Genomic DNA, 16,617 nt, shown 5'->3' with positions numbered 1-16,617 from the left:
ATTTCTTTCGAACGATAAAAGCAAAACTGCATTGTTAGCAACATGAAGTGTCCAACTCTAACTTCACACGCTCGTACTTGTTCTCATGCCAGTCAGTCATAACTAGGGACGAGGCATATTTTTGGCGCCAAATCGGTGTTTTGTGTTTCTTCTTTTGTCCAGCTCTTCTGCCGTCACCTGTTGTAATGAGCGCTGATACATGTTGCACGTCTGCGCAATGAAATATGTTGCAGCAACATATGGAACAGTGAAAGAAATCGGCAAAGCACGGAATGTGTGAAAGCATTGAGAGAAGTAAACACTAGTCGAAATTCGCAAAGAGGATAGAACACATGCCAGACACACGGCAGGTTTTTCTTTGAATTTTTGTTTATCGGCTTCGATGATTATTCATATATAATTGTCGTATATATTATTTTGAAAATTTTCATATTTTATTATTAAATATAATGTAAGTGGTTTGCAGATTTTTGGAGCCTATATGAATTTTTAAGAGAAATTAAAAGTTATTTGCTGATTTAAAAAATATTCAAATTTAAAAAATTTTGAATATTGCAATATCACTTAGCCCCAAGTAGAGTTCGTCAAACCAGTGAAATAGCTGCTTGACAGCCCCAATAACTACTTTCTGCATACAGTGTTACCCTAAAAGCATATTGACATTAGTAATAATATTTAATAATTTTTAAAATTATGATTTCATGAAATTCCCCGTTTATTGATTAATCAAAGCTCGTTGAGCCAAATAAAGCTTCGGCATTATAACAAATTATTGCGACAAAAAAATTCCGAAAATATATGAAGTATGTATGTGTATATATGTATGCCAGGAAAGCATAAATATGTATGCACAATGTAGAAATGTTGCCGATGTGTTAACATTGACAATGGATTTCTTCTGACTGCTGTGTAGGGCCTCAAATTTTATTCATTGATTAATTACGAGTTTTTTTCACTTTTCATTCTGCTGATCTGCCACCGCCGCAACCGACATTTACATTTCCATGTCAGTCCTGCTCAATAAGTTGTAAAAAGCCACAGCATTCATGCACACAAAACTATTTGCATAATTATATATGCATGTGTGTGTGTGTGTGTGTGTGCGTTTGAATTTGGCCATTGTATCGCATACACACACACACACACATTTGCAAAAGCACACATTCAAATGATTTCACAGACATAGTGTGCATATTTTCATCGTTCATCCTGCTTTTGTTTTTGTATTGTTTGTTTCTGCTGTTGTGTTGTTGTGCTGTTGCACTGTCATGCCGACCAAAGCAAGGAGTTAATGTAATTAGCTTCCGATTTCAAAGCGTCGATCCCGGCATACTACGCAACGGCAACACGTTGCAATGGATTATAATTTATTTCAAAGAATTCGCTCTCTCATAGCTCATCGCTCATCGCTCATCGTTCTCGCCAACTTGCCAAATAATTGAATTTCGCTTGTTAAGTACATACGGAATATATTAACTCCAAGGCAGCGAAGACAACAATTTATTAAATGATGTGTAAAAAATTAAGTGCACAAGTGCAATTCAATAAGGTCACTTATGCAAATTCCGCCACTACACACCTCTACAGGTAAAGCCACATACTTATGTATGTATGCATACATCATGTGCGTATTGTAAGCGGATGGTCTTCAAGTGAAGCCGCTTTAATACCAAATGTGCTCCATTTAATTTGTACATATATTAATTACGAATGCTTTTATTACATTATGTACCGTTATACGCAAATTCAAAATATTTAATCCATTTTCACGGCGGGAATAAATTTGAATGCACAAACTTTTATTGAAAACTCATTATTTATGTTTTAAAATTAATAATATTACATAAATGGGTAAATATGGAGTTGAGGGTGAAAAATGCCTTGCTAGGGTAGTCCCATTTGAGTGGCGTTTTGCTTAAATTTTCGAAAAACATTGTTTTCAAAAAACTACTGGGACCTTAAGGAGCACACCTAGTGCCAAAAGAAACGTCGATTTTTGGGAATGCAATTTATGGATTGTTTTGAACTTTTCAGGGTATATTTATACATTCTCCAAGAATAAATCTATTTTCTTTTTTTTTACATTGCAACTAGTTCATGCAGAATAAAGACTAACAAGCAACTTTAATACGATTTAAGCGTATATTTATTACAAAATTACAAAACTACTCGGAGAGAATTGGTTAATTTGACAGACGCTGGGCTTGTGGCATTTAAGTCGGCTTGGTGGTCCATCTCTAAAAATTTACAAGAATACACAGTGGAATTTGTGAAAAAAAAAATGTTTTGAGTTCCTGCAGTGATTCTTCTCCGTTGTTAAAACCTAATATAAAAAAAGTCTCGTTTAACAAGAAGATTTTCTTCAGATAATGCCCTACGATCAAAAAAATGTTAAATTAACGAATTGATGGCGTTTGAAATTTGAAGTTGAATTTTAGTCGTTTTGGTCGTTTTTGGACTGCCAAAATTCAATTTTTGATACAGAAAAAATTTCAACATTATCGGATCATTTGTTTTCGAGTTATCACTGCAGCAGATTCGAAAAAGGCTGTCTCCAGAGAAACTCGTTCAAAGATAAACTGATGGAGCTGATTGAACTGGGCGGCTACCCTTGAAATTGCTGCAACTCAAAAACGATTTGAGATATTGATTTGAAAATATGGTATGTTATTTTCAAAGATCGAAACATGAAAAAAGTTTATTGAGTAATAAATATCGGTAAAAAATTCTTTAGTTTCTTATTGTTTGAGGGCATAGTGCCCTTCAGTTAATTTGACCTTGCAATATACAAGTCAAAAATCTACGAAGATATTAAATGAAAGATTAACACTTATAATACGCGTGATATGTATTAAATCTCTTCCAAAAATGAAACAAAATCATGCCTAACCTATTCAACATGAAACAAGCTTAAAAATTTTAGACATAACGGTTAATGCGTATCTGTAAGTAAGTGGGATATCTTAATAAAAGTATGTGACTTGAGACTAAAAATGTTCTCCTCGGTGGAATTTTTATCGTACACATCCGAAAATATCTGATGTTTGGCCTTCATGGTTGGTCTAATGTATACTTCCACACCTTATACTATATATAATACTATATGTTCAGACCATTCACTTTATATTGGATCTACGATTTTCCGAAAATGTTTTTTTATGTGATCCAGTTATAGGTAGGTATGTAGGTAGGAGTGCTGCCCTATTGTATTTCGGGCTCAATTAGCACTGTCTGTGCCATTTTGATGCACTTGACGTAGATTTTTTGTTACTGCTATCACGTTTCATCCTCTCTTTCAAATCATTAACCATTCCAGGTTTGGTGCTTGATGGATTCCAAGTGTTCTTGTAGTTAAGGACTATGCTGGAATTAGTCGTGGGCGGCGACAGGCCAGGAGAGCCGCTTGGCCATACGTGTATATCACTGCTTTATGTATCCTCTCGAAGGTCTTCAATAGAGCTTCGCAGGCCTTCTCTATGCCCATTACTTCCACTTAGAAGATGCTAAGTAAATCCAGTTATAAGAAGGGAAGTTATTACGATGAAACTCCAGCGGTTCTTCTTTTACAGGGTTTTATAGACTTCTCTTAACGTTTCCAACTCTTGTGAGGCATAGAGACTTGAGTCTACTTAGTATTGCTAGAATATCTAGGCTATAATACCTGAGACCCTGTTTGCTGATGTCTGAGCTTAACAGCCTATTAACCGATCCAAAGGATGTTAGATCGCAGAAAAAGAACTCTTGACTCTTGAGCTTTCATGCAGTGTAACAGAGAACTAACCGGTATAAACAATAGTGTAATCTTGTCTTGTACTCACTTTACATGATAGAAAAGTCAATGTTTGTAACGTTAGTGTGCTTTTTGGGGATTTACTTAAGGCTCGCAATTGGAAAACGATAAATATGATCGATATATACCTATATATGTAATAGTTGAGTAAAGTTCTCATTTTAATTAAATTTCAATGTACAAAAACAGAATTTCGAGTTGCAAATGAACATCTGATTCTAGATCCAACTTCATTGCCGAATCGAAAGCGAAAGCGAGTAAAGGGCCGAAAATCATTGGAATCGGATTATTTCGTTGCGTGCCGTCGCGCCTCGTATTTAGCTAAATTACGTTGTTGTTGTTGTTGGCAAGCAAAATAATAAATAATATGGCAAAATATTTCCGCACTGATTTGTCATATTTAAATAAGCTTCGCAAATTGTGCATACAGCATTGTAGAATTAAATGTCTAAACAAATACGAGCGTTTATCGAATTTGCATATAATTTTATTTGTGTGTGTGTGCGCGTATTTGCAGAGCTTGAATGTGTGTGTGTGTGTTCAGTGCGGAGCGCGCAGTTGCGCCTAAAAGTCAATGCTCACAGATTTTGGAATATGTGTGCGTGTGTATGTGTGTTGCGGATATGATGGAGTGGGATTAAACTCTGCTGAGTTGACGTGTAACTGTTTTAAGCCCGTGACACACATACACGGACAGGCAGCTGGAAAATATTTCAATCACAAAAGTCACTGAGAAATACAAACAACAAATGCAAAAATAGATTTCAAGCAAAATAACCGTTATTCTCCATTTACTTAATAAACAACAAATGTGTCTGTGTGTGTGTGTGTGTGTGTGTGGATGTGAGCAAGTAAAAAAGCACGAACAAATGTTTTTATGTTTATGTGCTCACATAAAACAAACTATGCGCGTAAAACAACAAAATGGCGAAAAAACCATCAAGCGGCATATCTTGTAGATTTGCCCAAAACCTTGACGGTGCGCACTTGAGTAAAAGGGTGTTGTACAAAATCTATGTCATTCATAAAGTACAGTTGGAGTCAAGCGTGACAGAATCCATAAACGTACATACCATACATACAAGATGCACTCTGATTCTTGTAAGAATATTCACTCGATTGGGACAAAAGGCAAATTTCAAAGTATATTTCGGCGATGAAACTGTTTCTTGAAAATCTAGCAAAAATCTCAAATATTATATTATTTGATAAATATATGGTGTCATATAATATCGGATTATATATATGTACATATTTGTATATATAGGGTGATCCATTTCGAGGGCCCCTACTTTTTTTTAAAGAAAAAACACAGAAACTTCAAGTTTAATGGGGATTCTTTATTATCAATCAAAAGAAAATTTTTGCCTTTTATTTTCTGAAGATCATCTCTTTCAAAAGTTGGCCGTGGCTACGTCTCAGATGGTTCATACATTGAGTCCAATTTTCGATGACTTGTTCGAGCATTTCGACTGGTAACTGACGAATGACACGCGTGATGTTTAGCTACAAGGCCTGAATTGAGCCGGGATTGTTCGAAAAGGCTTTCGACTTTACATATCCCTACAGGAAAAAGTCTAACGGTATGGTATCACACTATATTGGTGGCCAATCGATCGGCCCGAAACGTGAAATTATCTGCTCACATATTCTCTCAATAAATCCATTGATTGATGTGATGTGGGGGAAGTGGTGTCGTCTGGTTAAAACTTAAAGTCGCAGCAATCACGAGCTTCAGAGGTCAGTAGGGTAATCTTTTTTAAATTTTTTTGCTGCATTTTCTGTTCCCTTATACCCTTAGAATTAATGTAGTAACCCACTTTGCCATTGGAAGATTTCGAAAAAGGCCCAAAAATAATAATACCGCTCGACGTTCAGAGTGCACGCCTCAAACTTTAAGCGCGTTTTTCTCAAAACACACTTTCTTAAACTAGTGGACATGATTCCGGTCGAACTACTCAACCGATTTGCATAATTTTTTTTTAATATTCACAAAACGACTGGCAATCGTTAATAAATTTTTTTTTAATTTATTGACAATGTTATGACAAAATTTATGTTAAAAAACATGGGGAAAAATTAAAAAAAAACGTTAATTTATCAAAAAATGTTCATGATTTTAGTGGGGATGATAACCATTCACATACTTTTTAAGAATAATGTTTCAGATGAGCCAAACCTGATAAATCGTATCCACCGCTGAAAAAACGCATCTCATTCACCCAGCCATTTCCCCGACAGATGTTATCAAAAAATTCCGAAAAAATTTGTTTATATACTCCACGATATACCTCATGATATGTGAAAAAAGTTCTATTGTAGAATAAATATTTCTTTCAACAAAAAAAATGTCATAAAAACAGGCCAGATTACCCTACTGACTCCTTCAATTTCAGGTTCAAATAATCAATTATTATGGCGATTACGGTCACCATTGAAGGTTACGTTCTCGTCGTCATCATTTTTGAAGAAATAAGGTTCGATGGTTCCACCAACCCACAAACCATACCAATGGTTTTTCTAGATGAAATCGCAGCTCTTGAATTTCTTCATGGTGTTCTTTTTCCTAATTGCGGCAATTTTGATTGTTTACAGACCAAAAGCAAGAAATTGGCCTCATAGCTAAAAACAAATTTGGTTCGGAAACGTTGGATCTTCTTGGAACTTTTGAAGAGTCCACAGAGGGAAGCAAAGTCGCTTGGGAATGTCGAGCGGCTTCAGTTCTTGCACAAGCTGTATTTTTAATGCTTTCAATTTGAAATCTCGACGTAAATGCGCCAAGTCATTTCATACCGAGTTGCAGCGAACGGCGCCGAATCGACTCTCCACGGTCTTCGTGTACACTCTCAGCTACGGATGCTATATTTTCTTCACAGCGTGCTGGACGTGATCTATTCAGTCGAATATTATTGGCCATAACTTCAGCGAAGAGCGCGAAACACATTTTTTACAGAAAGTGAATTTTCGTAATACGAGTAAAGTTGAACGATTTATAAACGTTGTTCGGGGGAAAGCCTTGCCATGATGAAATGCCAAACAATACTGAATAAAAATAATATGTATGTCAGCTTGACACGAATTACGCGTGATCTGTAAAAAGAGGCTACTGAAAAGTGATTTTTCGGTCTTAGGTCATTGAACTGACTTTTTATGTTTTATTTACTCAAAAGATCGGAAATATGTATACATGTAAATATACAGACACTTAAAATTTCAAAACACTTGATACAGTAGTTCTTAATTCCCATTAAAAATGTTGTTTTCGCAGTTTATTTTCTATTTATTAAAACAAATCGTGCATAACTGTCTTCCACTTAAATAGTGAGTAGTTTGCATTTACTTCTCTCACTTATGCATATACATACATACATCGAACGGTAAGGGTGTGAGTGCATGTAACAGTAATTAACGGAATATCATTCGAACTGACAGACTTCATCGGTTTTTATCGCATTTTCGAATCATTCCTTACGCTAGCACTAGTCTATTTGACAGCATTTCCTTGACTCGTGTGCGTCTGCAGCCTTCATTCGCGTTTTGCGTTGTCAACTCATATAGTCGAGCTCATATCAGTCAATATCAGCCCATATAAGTACATTTGTATATATGTATTTTGTGCATACATACATAAGTATGTGTTTTTGAAGAAAAATCCATGCCAGTGCAGCTCTCTCCCTCACTCCTACTCATGATATTTGCATGCAAGTGTATATTCACGCATACATACATACGCACAAACACTTGTATGTGGCTCGTTATGGAAAAATATGGACTTTTTCTTAGAGTTTTGACCGATTGTACACACTCAGCGTTTATGTCACTCAATTGCTTTTAATGACTGCTCAACTCTTGAATATTCGAGACATATGTATCTAACGCAAAAAGCTAACTATATACATACATACGTATACATACATGTACAACGTGTATGTTTGTTTTTGTGTTTGTATTATTCGAGTTTTCCTAACTTTTAATGCACGTTTTAATAACTTTTCTATTTTTTCAACTGTGGCTTGTGGTTTGAGCTTTTCTCTTGCCAATGCAAAGAATTGGCCTTCAAAGACTTTCTCTTCCACTGAATGATTGAGCAGAATTAACCACTTTTTGTAGAATAATCTTTTAATTTCACGTAATGGTTACAAGTTGGACCAAAAGGAATTGAAAACAAGAAACAACCTTAACTTCGGTTGCACAGAAGCTATAATACCCTTCACAAATGCAAAAAGGTGACTAAAGACCTTGAATTTAAGCGGTCAGTTTCTTGGAAAGAAAAAAAATGTATGTATGCAAAATTTCGGATCAATATCTCAAAGACCTATTAATAAAGCTTTAATTCGGTTTATTGTGGTGAAATATTGTGAAACTCAAGCCCCTTTAGAATATATTGGTAGTCGAAAAAGTCTATTCATATTTTGTCAGTAGATGTCGTTGCATTCGTATATCTCCAGTGTAACCTATCACATTGTGACATACCATATAGTATTGGAAAGTTGAGATTTTAAGCTTCATAATTAAATTCCGGGAAGTTGATAGCTGTTCAAAAATGAAGAAATTCGCTATATTTTGAAATTTTCGTATAAAAAGGGAAGAATGCCACGTAAGCCACCAATGAAATTTGAGAAGTGTACGAAGACGACGCTGTATCACAACAATGGTTCGCTCGATGTGAAGGATGGTCACTCTGGTGGATCTTTCGTTTAAAAAAGTCGATGAAATTATGGCAAAGATTGACCAGGACCGTCACATAAGCAGCCATGACATCGCTAAGGAACTTAACATTCATCTTCAAACGGGCTTGAACCATTTAAAAAAGGGTGGCTACAAAAAGAAGCTCGGTGTTTGGGTACCACATGAATTGTCTGTGAAAAATTCAATGGACAGAATTAACACCTGCGATTCTTTGCTGAAACGAAATGAAATCGAACCATTTCTGAAGCGAATGGTAACAGGAGACGAAAAATGAATCAAATACAACAATAATGTGCGAAAACCATCATGTTTCAAGCGTGGTGAAGCTCAACCAATGGTCGCAAAGCCAGACTTGACGCTTCAAAAGGTTATGCTGAGTGTTTGGTGGGATTGGAAAGGAATCATTCACTATGAGCTGCTCCAGCCTGGTCGAACGATTGATTCTACATTTTACAGTCAACAACTGATGAGATTGAAGCAAGCAATCGAAAAAACCGGCCAGAACTGATCAACTGAAAGGGCTTCGTCTTTCATCAGGAAAACGCTATACCACACACATATTTGATGACTCGGCAAAAACTGGGCGAGCTTGGCTGTACCATCGGACTACCATTTGTTTCGGTCAATGCAGAACCTTCTATTGGAGTTCAAGAGAAGCCTGTGAAAATTACTTGTCGAAGTTTTTCATCGAGAAACAAAGTTTTACACTGATGGAATAATGTCTCTAGCGGAAAAATGGTAAAAAGTGGTCGACCAAAATGGTACATTTTTGCTTCATGAAAGTTAATTATAAATATAAAAAAAAAATAAGTTGAAGTTTGATTAAAAATACGAAAATACTTTTTCGACAATCTAATGTTTCACTATTTGGGGCCACCAATTGGAGGTATTTATAGGTAATAAAAATCGTTAATGATTAAATTAGTCAACCATAATTATGGAGGAAGTTTGAGATCATGCATATCCAAATATCCACTTTATCTTATCTATATTGGGTGACCTTTCGGAGACGTTGGCAACAGAGTACCAATATTCCTTAGTCTTAATAGAGCTAAGAATTCCAAAAAAACAATATTTAAAGCAATACAGTTGATTGCAGGAATACCATAATATTCATACCAATATTTGAACTTAAATCAACCCCAAATACAAGCAAGAAGCGTTTTACTAACGAAAAGTGTTCGGAAAGCTTGTGTAGGGCAATTTCCGAAACTTAATGAGTAAGTTCTTGTCGGAATGTGTGAAAAGCACTTGGAAACTGTGAATTATTTGTTTACATGTCTCTTAAATTTTAAGCTAAAGCCAACAGGCGTTGCGTTGAAAACTGGACACTTTATGTCCGTCCTGGTTTGAGTAATTATTGAAATACTTAGCATTTCACTGATGTCATTTCGGAATAAAAACTGCCAGTCACGTCGCCACCCACCTGCGCGAGTAGTCTCTTAAGAACCGTTGGGGAAATCTTTTACCTGTTTTCACCTGTCCGCACACACACGAGTGGCACGTAAACATTGCTTAGTGCCCCAAAACATTTGCGTTAAGGTAATGCAGGACGCTTTGCGTGAGACACATGTACATGTGCGTGCGTATGTGGGTGCGTGGCGCCTTGACACTTGCTAGCTGTTGCACCTTTTAAGTGCAGAGCAAACGCCTCCGTGGAAATCGCACGACACAATGGCAGTCAAAAATAAAAATCCAATTACCGCTACACATGCTGAATCGGAATAGTAACATTGTGTTTCTAGCTAAACGAAGACGGAAACAACTCATTTGCGACCAGCCCTGACTCAGCAAAGCGGCGGCGGCGGCGGCGACTCCTCACTGACTTTTGTCCTTTCAGTTGTGCGAACACTCGGCTAGTTGGGCGCGCAGGCTCTCAAGGCTCGTGACAGGGGGCAGCGGTGTAGGCGACCTCTTTGTTGTCGTCTGTCGTTATATTCTTCGACCAATTCTTTCGCCATTCGCTTCGTGAGTTGCTAATCCTTTCGTCTCATTATGCATGTATGTCACGTGCCAGAAAACACAATCTGCCAAAACAACGGCGCAAAAGGCCAGCCAGCAGCTCCTGCAACAACGTATGACAACTTATACAAAATATATTTATAAACAACTGAAAGCATAAGCGTGTGTGTGTGTCGTGCATGTGCCGACTGGACCTCCGCTGCCAGCTGAATTGTCAATGGGTTTTCGTCGCCTGCCGCCTTGTCGCCTTGTCGGCACTCCCCGTTTGATTTTCACGAACGTGCAACGTCAATTCCGGCTGACATTTAAACTGTGATTCACATTTTTTCCGAAGTTTCCCTTTGTTGTTTGTCATTTTATGCGCTTCCCTAATTGCTGTTAAGTGCAGTGAAATTATTTATTACCAAGATACCGGCGCTGATGAAGGTGAACGGGATGGACTTCATTGCAAGAGTATTGAATTTTTTATTGCCACGCGAATATACGAACAACATACTCATCTGAAAATGAGAAAATGAGAAAATGAGAAGGGATAATGTCGACTCAATGAATTTAATTGAATGTAATGCGGGTTTAAAGAGTTTTAAAGTGCCTAACTACACACATCTACATATTAGAAGCTGTGAAGCCAAAATGCGTTAGCATTTATACAAAATGTAGTGAGCAGAGAGAACATAACCGCTTATTTCGTCAATAGATGTCTTTCCGCGAGCAGTTTTGGCTCAAATCACACAAAAAATAGGTCTTCGTCTCAGTGTTTTTACCCAGCAAGAATTCTGATGTTCTGAACTGATTTTTATTGTTTATTTTTATAAAATTATTATTTTTGGAGAAAAACAAATTTGTTTTTTTTTTTGTTTTTCTTTTTTCACATATCAAGTTTTGCTTAGTTTTCAATTCTTTTGACGCACCTTGTGTAATAGCGGAGAACTAATCAAAAACTCACACCACGAGCACAGCTAACATTCAACAGATGTCGCCGCAAGCGCTCGTAAGTGGCGGCACCAGAGAACGTAAATTATAAATAAATATAGTATAAATTTACGTTCTCTGGAAGATGTTTCCCTTTAGACAGACAAAAGAGAAGGCGTTGGAACACGGAGGAACTAATTTGAGTTGTTTTTCCGGGACGGAAGTCACACTCCATGCTTAATATTCAATTTGAAACACGAAAGTAAGATAAAAACTTAGTTACTTTATTTTCTAGAACAATGTTAACAGAAATTATACAAAATAAAAAATTTATACAAAAAATTGTTTAAGTGTCTTCGAATGACTATTGCTTTGGTTGTGGCTTTGTGAATACTTTAGCGACGAATTCGACGAAATCGCTGTAAAGAATATGTGGAACTTCCATTGCTGCAAAATGACCACCTTCTTTGTGGTATGTACTGTGCACAATATTTTTGAATTTCAACCCAAGCTCTGAATCCGTAAAATGCATCAAGTCGTGAATAAAACGTGCACAACCGGTAGGTACATTTATATGTGTCGAGTCCAAATTCATAACATGGAAAGCGAAATTGTAGCCCTCCGAGTACAAGCGCTGAGACGTAGTTATCGAGTTTGTAGTGTAATAAATCATGACAATATCTAAAAGCTCGTCTAAAGTGAAGCGTTTGGTGAGGCCACCATCCTCGAGTTGCTTGTATGCAGGATTGGTCCATGTGGAGAATTTCTCCAAGATGTATGCGGCCAAACCGACAGGATTCTGTGTGAGCGTTGTGCCAATTGTGTCTGGTTTGGATGCCTGAATAAGCAAGTATCCCGTTTCCTCCAAAACAAAGGTAAATTCTTTGCTGGATGGTCTAAAAAAAATTCTATTTTCTTCCTCAATAAAAAAGCTCGGGAACCAATTTCGCAATAACTTAAGAAGGTAAAGCATTGGATGATTGGTAGTGCACATATTTGAATGATAACCGAGCACATTCTGTGCCGATAAAGTAACGATGCTTGCACCGAGTAAAGAGCCCCAATCACCACCCTGTATTAGGAATTTCTCATGACCCAAACGCAACATCAAATTGCGCAACACCAACGACATCTGTGCGGGTCCAAAGTTTACTTTTGAGGCACCCTGCGAACGGAACAACGAATAAATATGTTTAATAAAGTCTTTGTCCACAGAGAAGGTGTATATCTACCTGCGACCAACCATAACCGGGCAAGCTGGGTGCTATCACTTCGAAGACATATTCACTCTTGGGGTTCGGTTTCGTCAGCAGCGGTATTAGCCTATAGAACTCGCGCACTGATCCTGGCCAGCCGTGGATCAATAACAGAGGTACCACCTTTTTACCTTCGATGGACTTGGGCTTCACATGAATGAAGTGTACTCGTAAACTGTAAATGAAGATAAAGAATATGCAAAAAGTGAATAAAAACGCAACTCCAAACCATCAAACTGAGTCCTTCGAAAATTAGAATCGGTCAACGTACTCTCTTAGTCTTCAATTTGTAGCAAGCGTTAAGTCCGATCTTATTAAACGGAATGTGGAGTATACATTATTTTCAAAGGATCTCTTAACCAAAAATTCCAACCAATCAACTCCACATATGATTACTTTATGTTCCAGTTATGATCCGGCCTGGTATTTCATCATATACGTACATCGCCATACTTCTTTAGATACTAGGAAAAAAATTGAAATAGTGGGCTTGGCCTCGCTCTCTAATAAGTTTAATGCATATATATCTCCTAAACCAGTATAGCTACAACAACCAAATTGTGCAAATACCTATTATGAGAACTCCTATCGACAATGTGAAAATGGATGAAATCGGAATGTAACCCCGCACAGTCCCCATGTAACAGTACTGTCAAAAACTACTAAAAGCGCAATTAATCAATTAGTAAATACGCCAGAGGCATTAAATTTTACCTCCATAATAGTACGAAAAGGCTTAATGGAAGCCGGTATGAAAATTCCTATGTGACATTGCGAAAATGGACGAAATCGGACTACAATCACGTCTACTTCTCACATACCAGAAATTCAAATTCCATTTGATTCTTCAATTTTCCAGTACACAAATCAAAAAGCAAACCAAAATTGTTCAAGCTTCTAAGTACCGAATATTACTTTTGACCTACAACATCGGCCAATTTAAGGGGTATACAATTGAAATGCAGAGACAATTTTATCCTGATAGAAATATCTGTGTGCACAAAAAATTGGTTGAATCGGGTCAATACTTCACATCCGTAACATCCTTATCATAAGTTTTCAGGAGAAGAAAAACACGGTTTTATAAAGTCTTCTTTTAAAATTTCGTAGATATATGTATTTAATATAGTGTAGAGCATCATATTCAAAAAGAAACTTAACTTAAATTTTTAAGATAAGTTGTTTAGCATTTTGTGTGACGATATCTTACGTATAATGGTTTTCGTTTTTCTGAAAAATCTTATTACGAATTTGTCGGTCAGTGCATAAATTATATATGGTATATGCATATATAATATTGCTTGAATTCCGATCCGCTGGTTGACGTTTTACATCTTATAGTATATCGCTGGCGTTGATTCCTCTAAATTGCAAGAGTATAAAATGTTCGGTTGCACCTGAACTTAGCCCTACCTTTATTGTTTTATTTTATTGCATTTTTTTCCAAGATCATTTTTAAAATAATAGTTTTTACGATATACATATACAAGCTATAGCGGTTTTTAAGGTAACTTGCACATTTACATACATACTTACTTGTATTACTCTACGAGATTTCTCAAGTGGAATTTACTCACCCTTGAATCTGGGTTTCAAAGTGCGGGAACTGTTTGAGAAAGGCCTCGCGCTCACCCCACTTGGGCAGGTAAGTGTCGCGCCAGTATGCCACCACCTCTTTCAAGTAATTAGTATTGAAGCCGTATTGAAATCCAACACCTTCGAGGGGTTCGGTGAGCACCAGCGGTCGCGACAGCTGCGCTTTCAGATCTTCAATTAACTACAGCATTAAAAAATAGAAAAATAATAATAAAAAAACAAAAATATATAGGTATATGAGAATTTACACATTGTTATACAACGAAATAAATATTAAAATTCAATTAGTTACCTCCGGTTTGGCGCTTATATCGAAAGCTTTAATGGCAGTGTTTTCCTTATATTTAGCGGCGCTGCCGGGTCCCCAATATTCCGCATCGTTCAGTTGGGGAATTGGCGCTGAACTTGTGAGTTCCTGATATTTATGCACACACAGACCTACGACAATCGCTAGGACCACGAATGTAATACGTAACAAGGTGCCCATTTCACTTTCGAATCAACACTGTGACACAACAGCCGATGAATGGGAGTATAATTGAAATTGGAAATATCCAAACTTATTTATATTATAAATATATTTGCAACAAAAAATATCAAAGATATTAAACCACACCGTCCAAAACCAGTCGAACACATCCAGCGCTGCGATGGAACTGATTGGTGAACACAACCGTATCGATATATATATTCGTTTTTATTGGGGGATTGTGCGATAGCAAAGTCGAATCGCGAAGTGGTTACGCCATAATAAACACATTTTATTACCGTCATTGATACATACAAACATACATACATACTCGTACATATGTATGATTTTATACCTATAACCTACATACCCTGGTAGAACAGTGACAGTTCCGTTACATAATGATGTGCCGGTAACGCGTGCCAATTTAATCGCCTCACTTTTTAATCACTTTCTTAAGAGCGAATCAAAAAAGCTCCCAAACCTTCTGTATGCATGTGATTTTTTATCACCTTCTCGCTCACGTAGTTTCTGCTGTAATAAAACTATAATGTTGGAGTTATGTGTAGAAGATCACGAAAGTGAGGAAAATTCTCTGATTGCCATTCACGTGGAATTGGCCAGAAATCTTTATTTTACATATGGCTCAAGCGGCTCACAACTTCCGGCCCAAAGTATGCTTTGAGTAGCGAAAGAACATCCGTTTGAAGATGAGCCAAAGTGAGAAGGTGAAACATCCCCCCAGGGTTACGCGCTATGTTTGGGACCAGCTACGTAAAAGACGCCCCCAATGAGAACTAAACAACAGCCTTGGGAGAGAAACCCCCCTTTTGATTACCGCCAACGATCCAAACGAGGGTTCAGGCAAGACGGCTCTTCGAGAAAATAATTTAAGCTGCAGAACTTAATCAACCAGGTAAAATCTTTTATAAAAGTGTACACCTGCTGGCGTATGTCGATGATATTGATGTCATTGGCCTCAACAACCGCGCCGTTTGTTCTGCTTTCCCCAGACTGTGTAAGGAAGCAAAGCAAATGGGTCTGGCAGTGAACGAGGGAAGGCCGACGAAATATCTTCTGTCATCAAACAAACAGTCGTTGTACTTGCGACTAGGCATTCAAGCTCCTTACGTACAGCTATAACCGAAACCATTGCTTTTGGGAAAATGCAAAAGAACAGCTGGTACGATGAGGAGTGCCGTATCGCAGTGGATAGAAGGCAGACTGCCTACCTCACAACGTTACGATCGACCATAACTCGTGCGGTATCTTATAGAGTTGAAGAGGAAAACGAGACCCATTCGTAGACAAAAGAAGGGAGAGGCCGAAATGCGTGAATATGAAGAGCTTGATAAGCTGAACGACATTTGTAATGCTCGAAAATTCTAAGAAAAGATGCGGCGACTAACAGAAAGTTTCAAGCGGAGTATACTCTTGTAGAGCCCCCAGAGGTGATCTATTTAATTAAGCATAGTACTAAAATTATGCAGGGAACACTTCTCCGGCTTGCTGTATGGCAGTGAAAGCATAACACCAAGAGAAGGCAAGCCCGATTCCCTAATCGATGACGATGGATCAGACGTTCCATTGCCCGACCCTGAAGAAATTCGAATAGCAATTACCGATCTGAAGAACAACAAAGCGGCGTTTGCCGATGGATTTCCGGCCGAGCTATTCAAATACGGCGGCTAAAAACGGATAAAGAGCATGCATCAGCTTCTTTTTAGAATATGGTCGGAAAGCATGCCCAACGATTGTAATTTAAGTGTGCTCTGTTCAATCCTTAAAAAGGTAGACCCCACAATGTGCACCAACTACCCTGGGTTGATTCTCCTCAACATCGCATATAAGATTATATCGAGGGTATTATGTGAAATATTAAAGCCCACCGCCAAAAAACTAATTGTACCTTATCAGTATGGCTTTAGGCCTGAAAAATCAAC

General features: G+C 37.5%; 1 protein-coding gene across 1 annotated transcript; it reads right to left on the bottom strand.

Annotated features, from left to right (window-relative positions):
• Positions 1-11,616: 11,616 nt before the first annotated feature.
• Positions 11,617-14,830, bottom strand: LOC120772745 (juvenile hormone epoxide hydrolase 1-like). The gene is made up of 4 exons (XM_040101506.1): positions 14,498-14,830; positions 14,187-14,386; positions 12,586-12,784; positions 11,617-12,518 (listed from the first exon to the last, which is right to left on the bottom strand). Exons 1-4 carry the CDS (start codon positions 14,690-14,692, stop codon positions 11,718-11,720), a joined length of 1,395 nt encoding a protein of 464 aa, XP_039957440.1. The 5' UTR covers positions 14,693-14,830; the 3' UTR covers positions 11,617-11,717.
• Between the last annotated feature and the right edge of the window lie 1,787 nt (positions 14,831-16,617).

Source organism: Bactrocera tryoni, chromosome 3 (assembly GCF_016617805.1).
Source record: "Bactrocera tryoni isolate S06 chromosome 3, CSIRO_BtryS06_freeze2, whole genome shotgun sequence".
NCBI lineage: Eukaryota > Metazoa > Arthropoda > Insecta > Diptera > Tephritidae > Bactrocera > Bactrocera tryoni.
This window is presented reverse-complemented; position numbering and strand designations above follow the sequence as displayed.

What these genes read in the sequence shown, in the direction of transcription:
- LOC120772745 (XM_040101506.1), bottom strand. Translation starts at nt 14,692, where the DNA reads ATGGGCACCTTGTTACGTATTACATTCGTGGTCCTAGCGATTGTCGTA. An exon ending in ATATAAGCGCCAAACCGGAG is followed by an intron (nt 14,387 to 14,497) that starts GTAACTAATTGA and finishes TTAATGCTGTAG; the next exon opens with TTAATTGAAGATCTGAAAGC. An exon ending in TTTGAAACCCAGATTCAAGG is followed by an intron (nt 12,785 to 14,186) that starts GTGAGTAAATTC and finishes CTTCATTTACAG; the next exon opens with TTTACGAGTACACTTCATTC.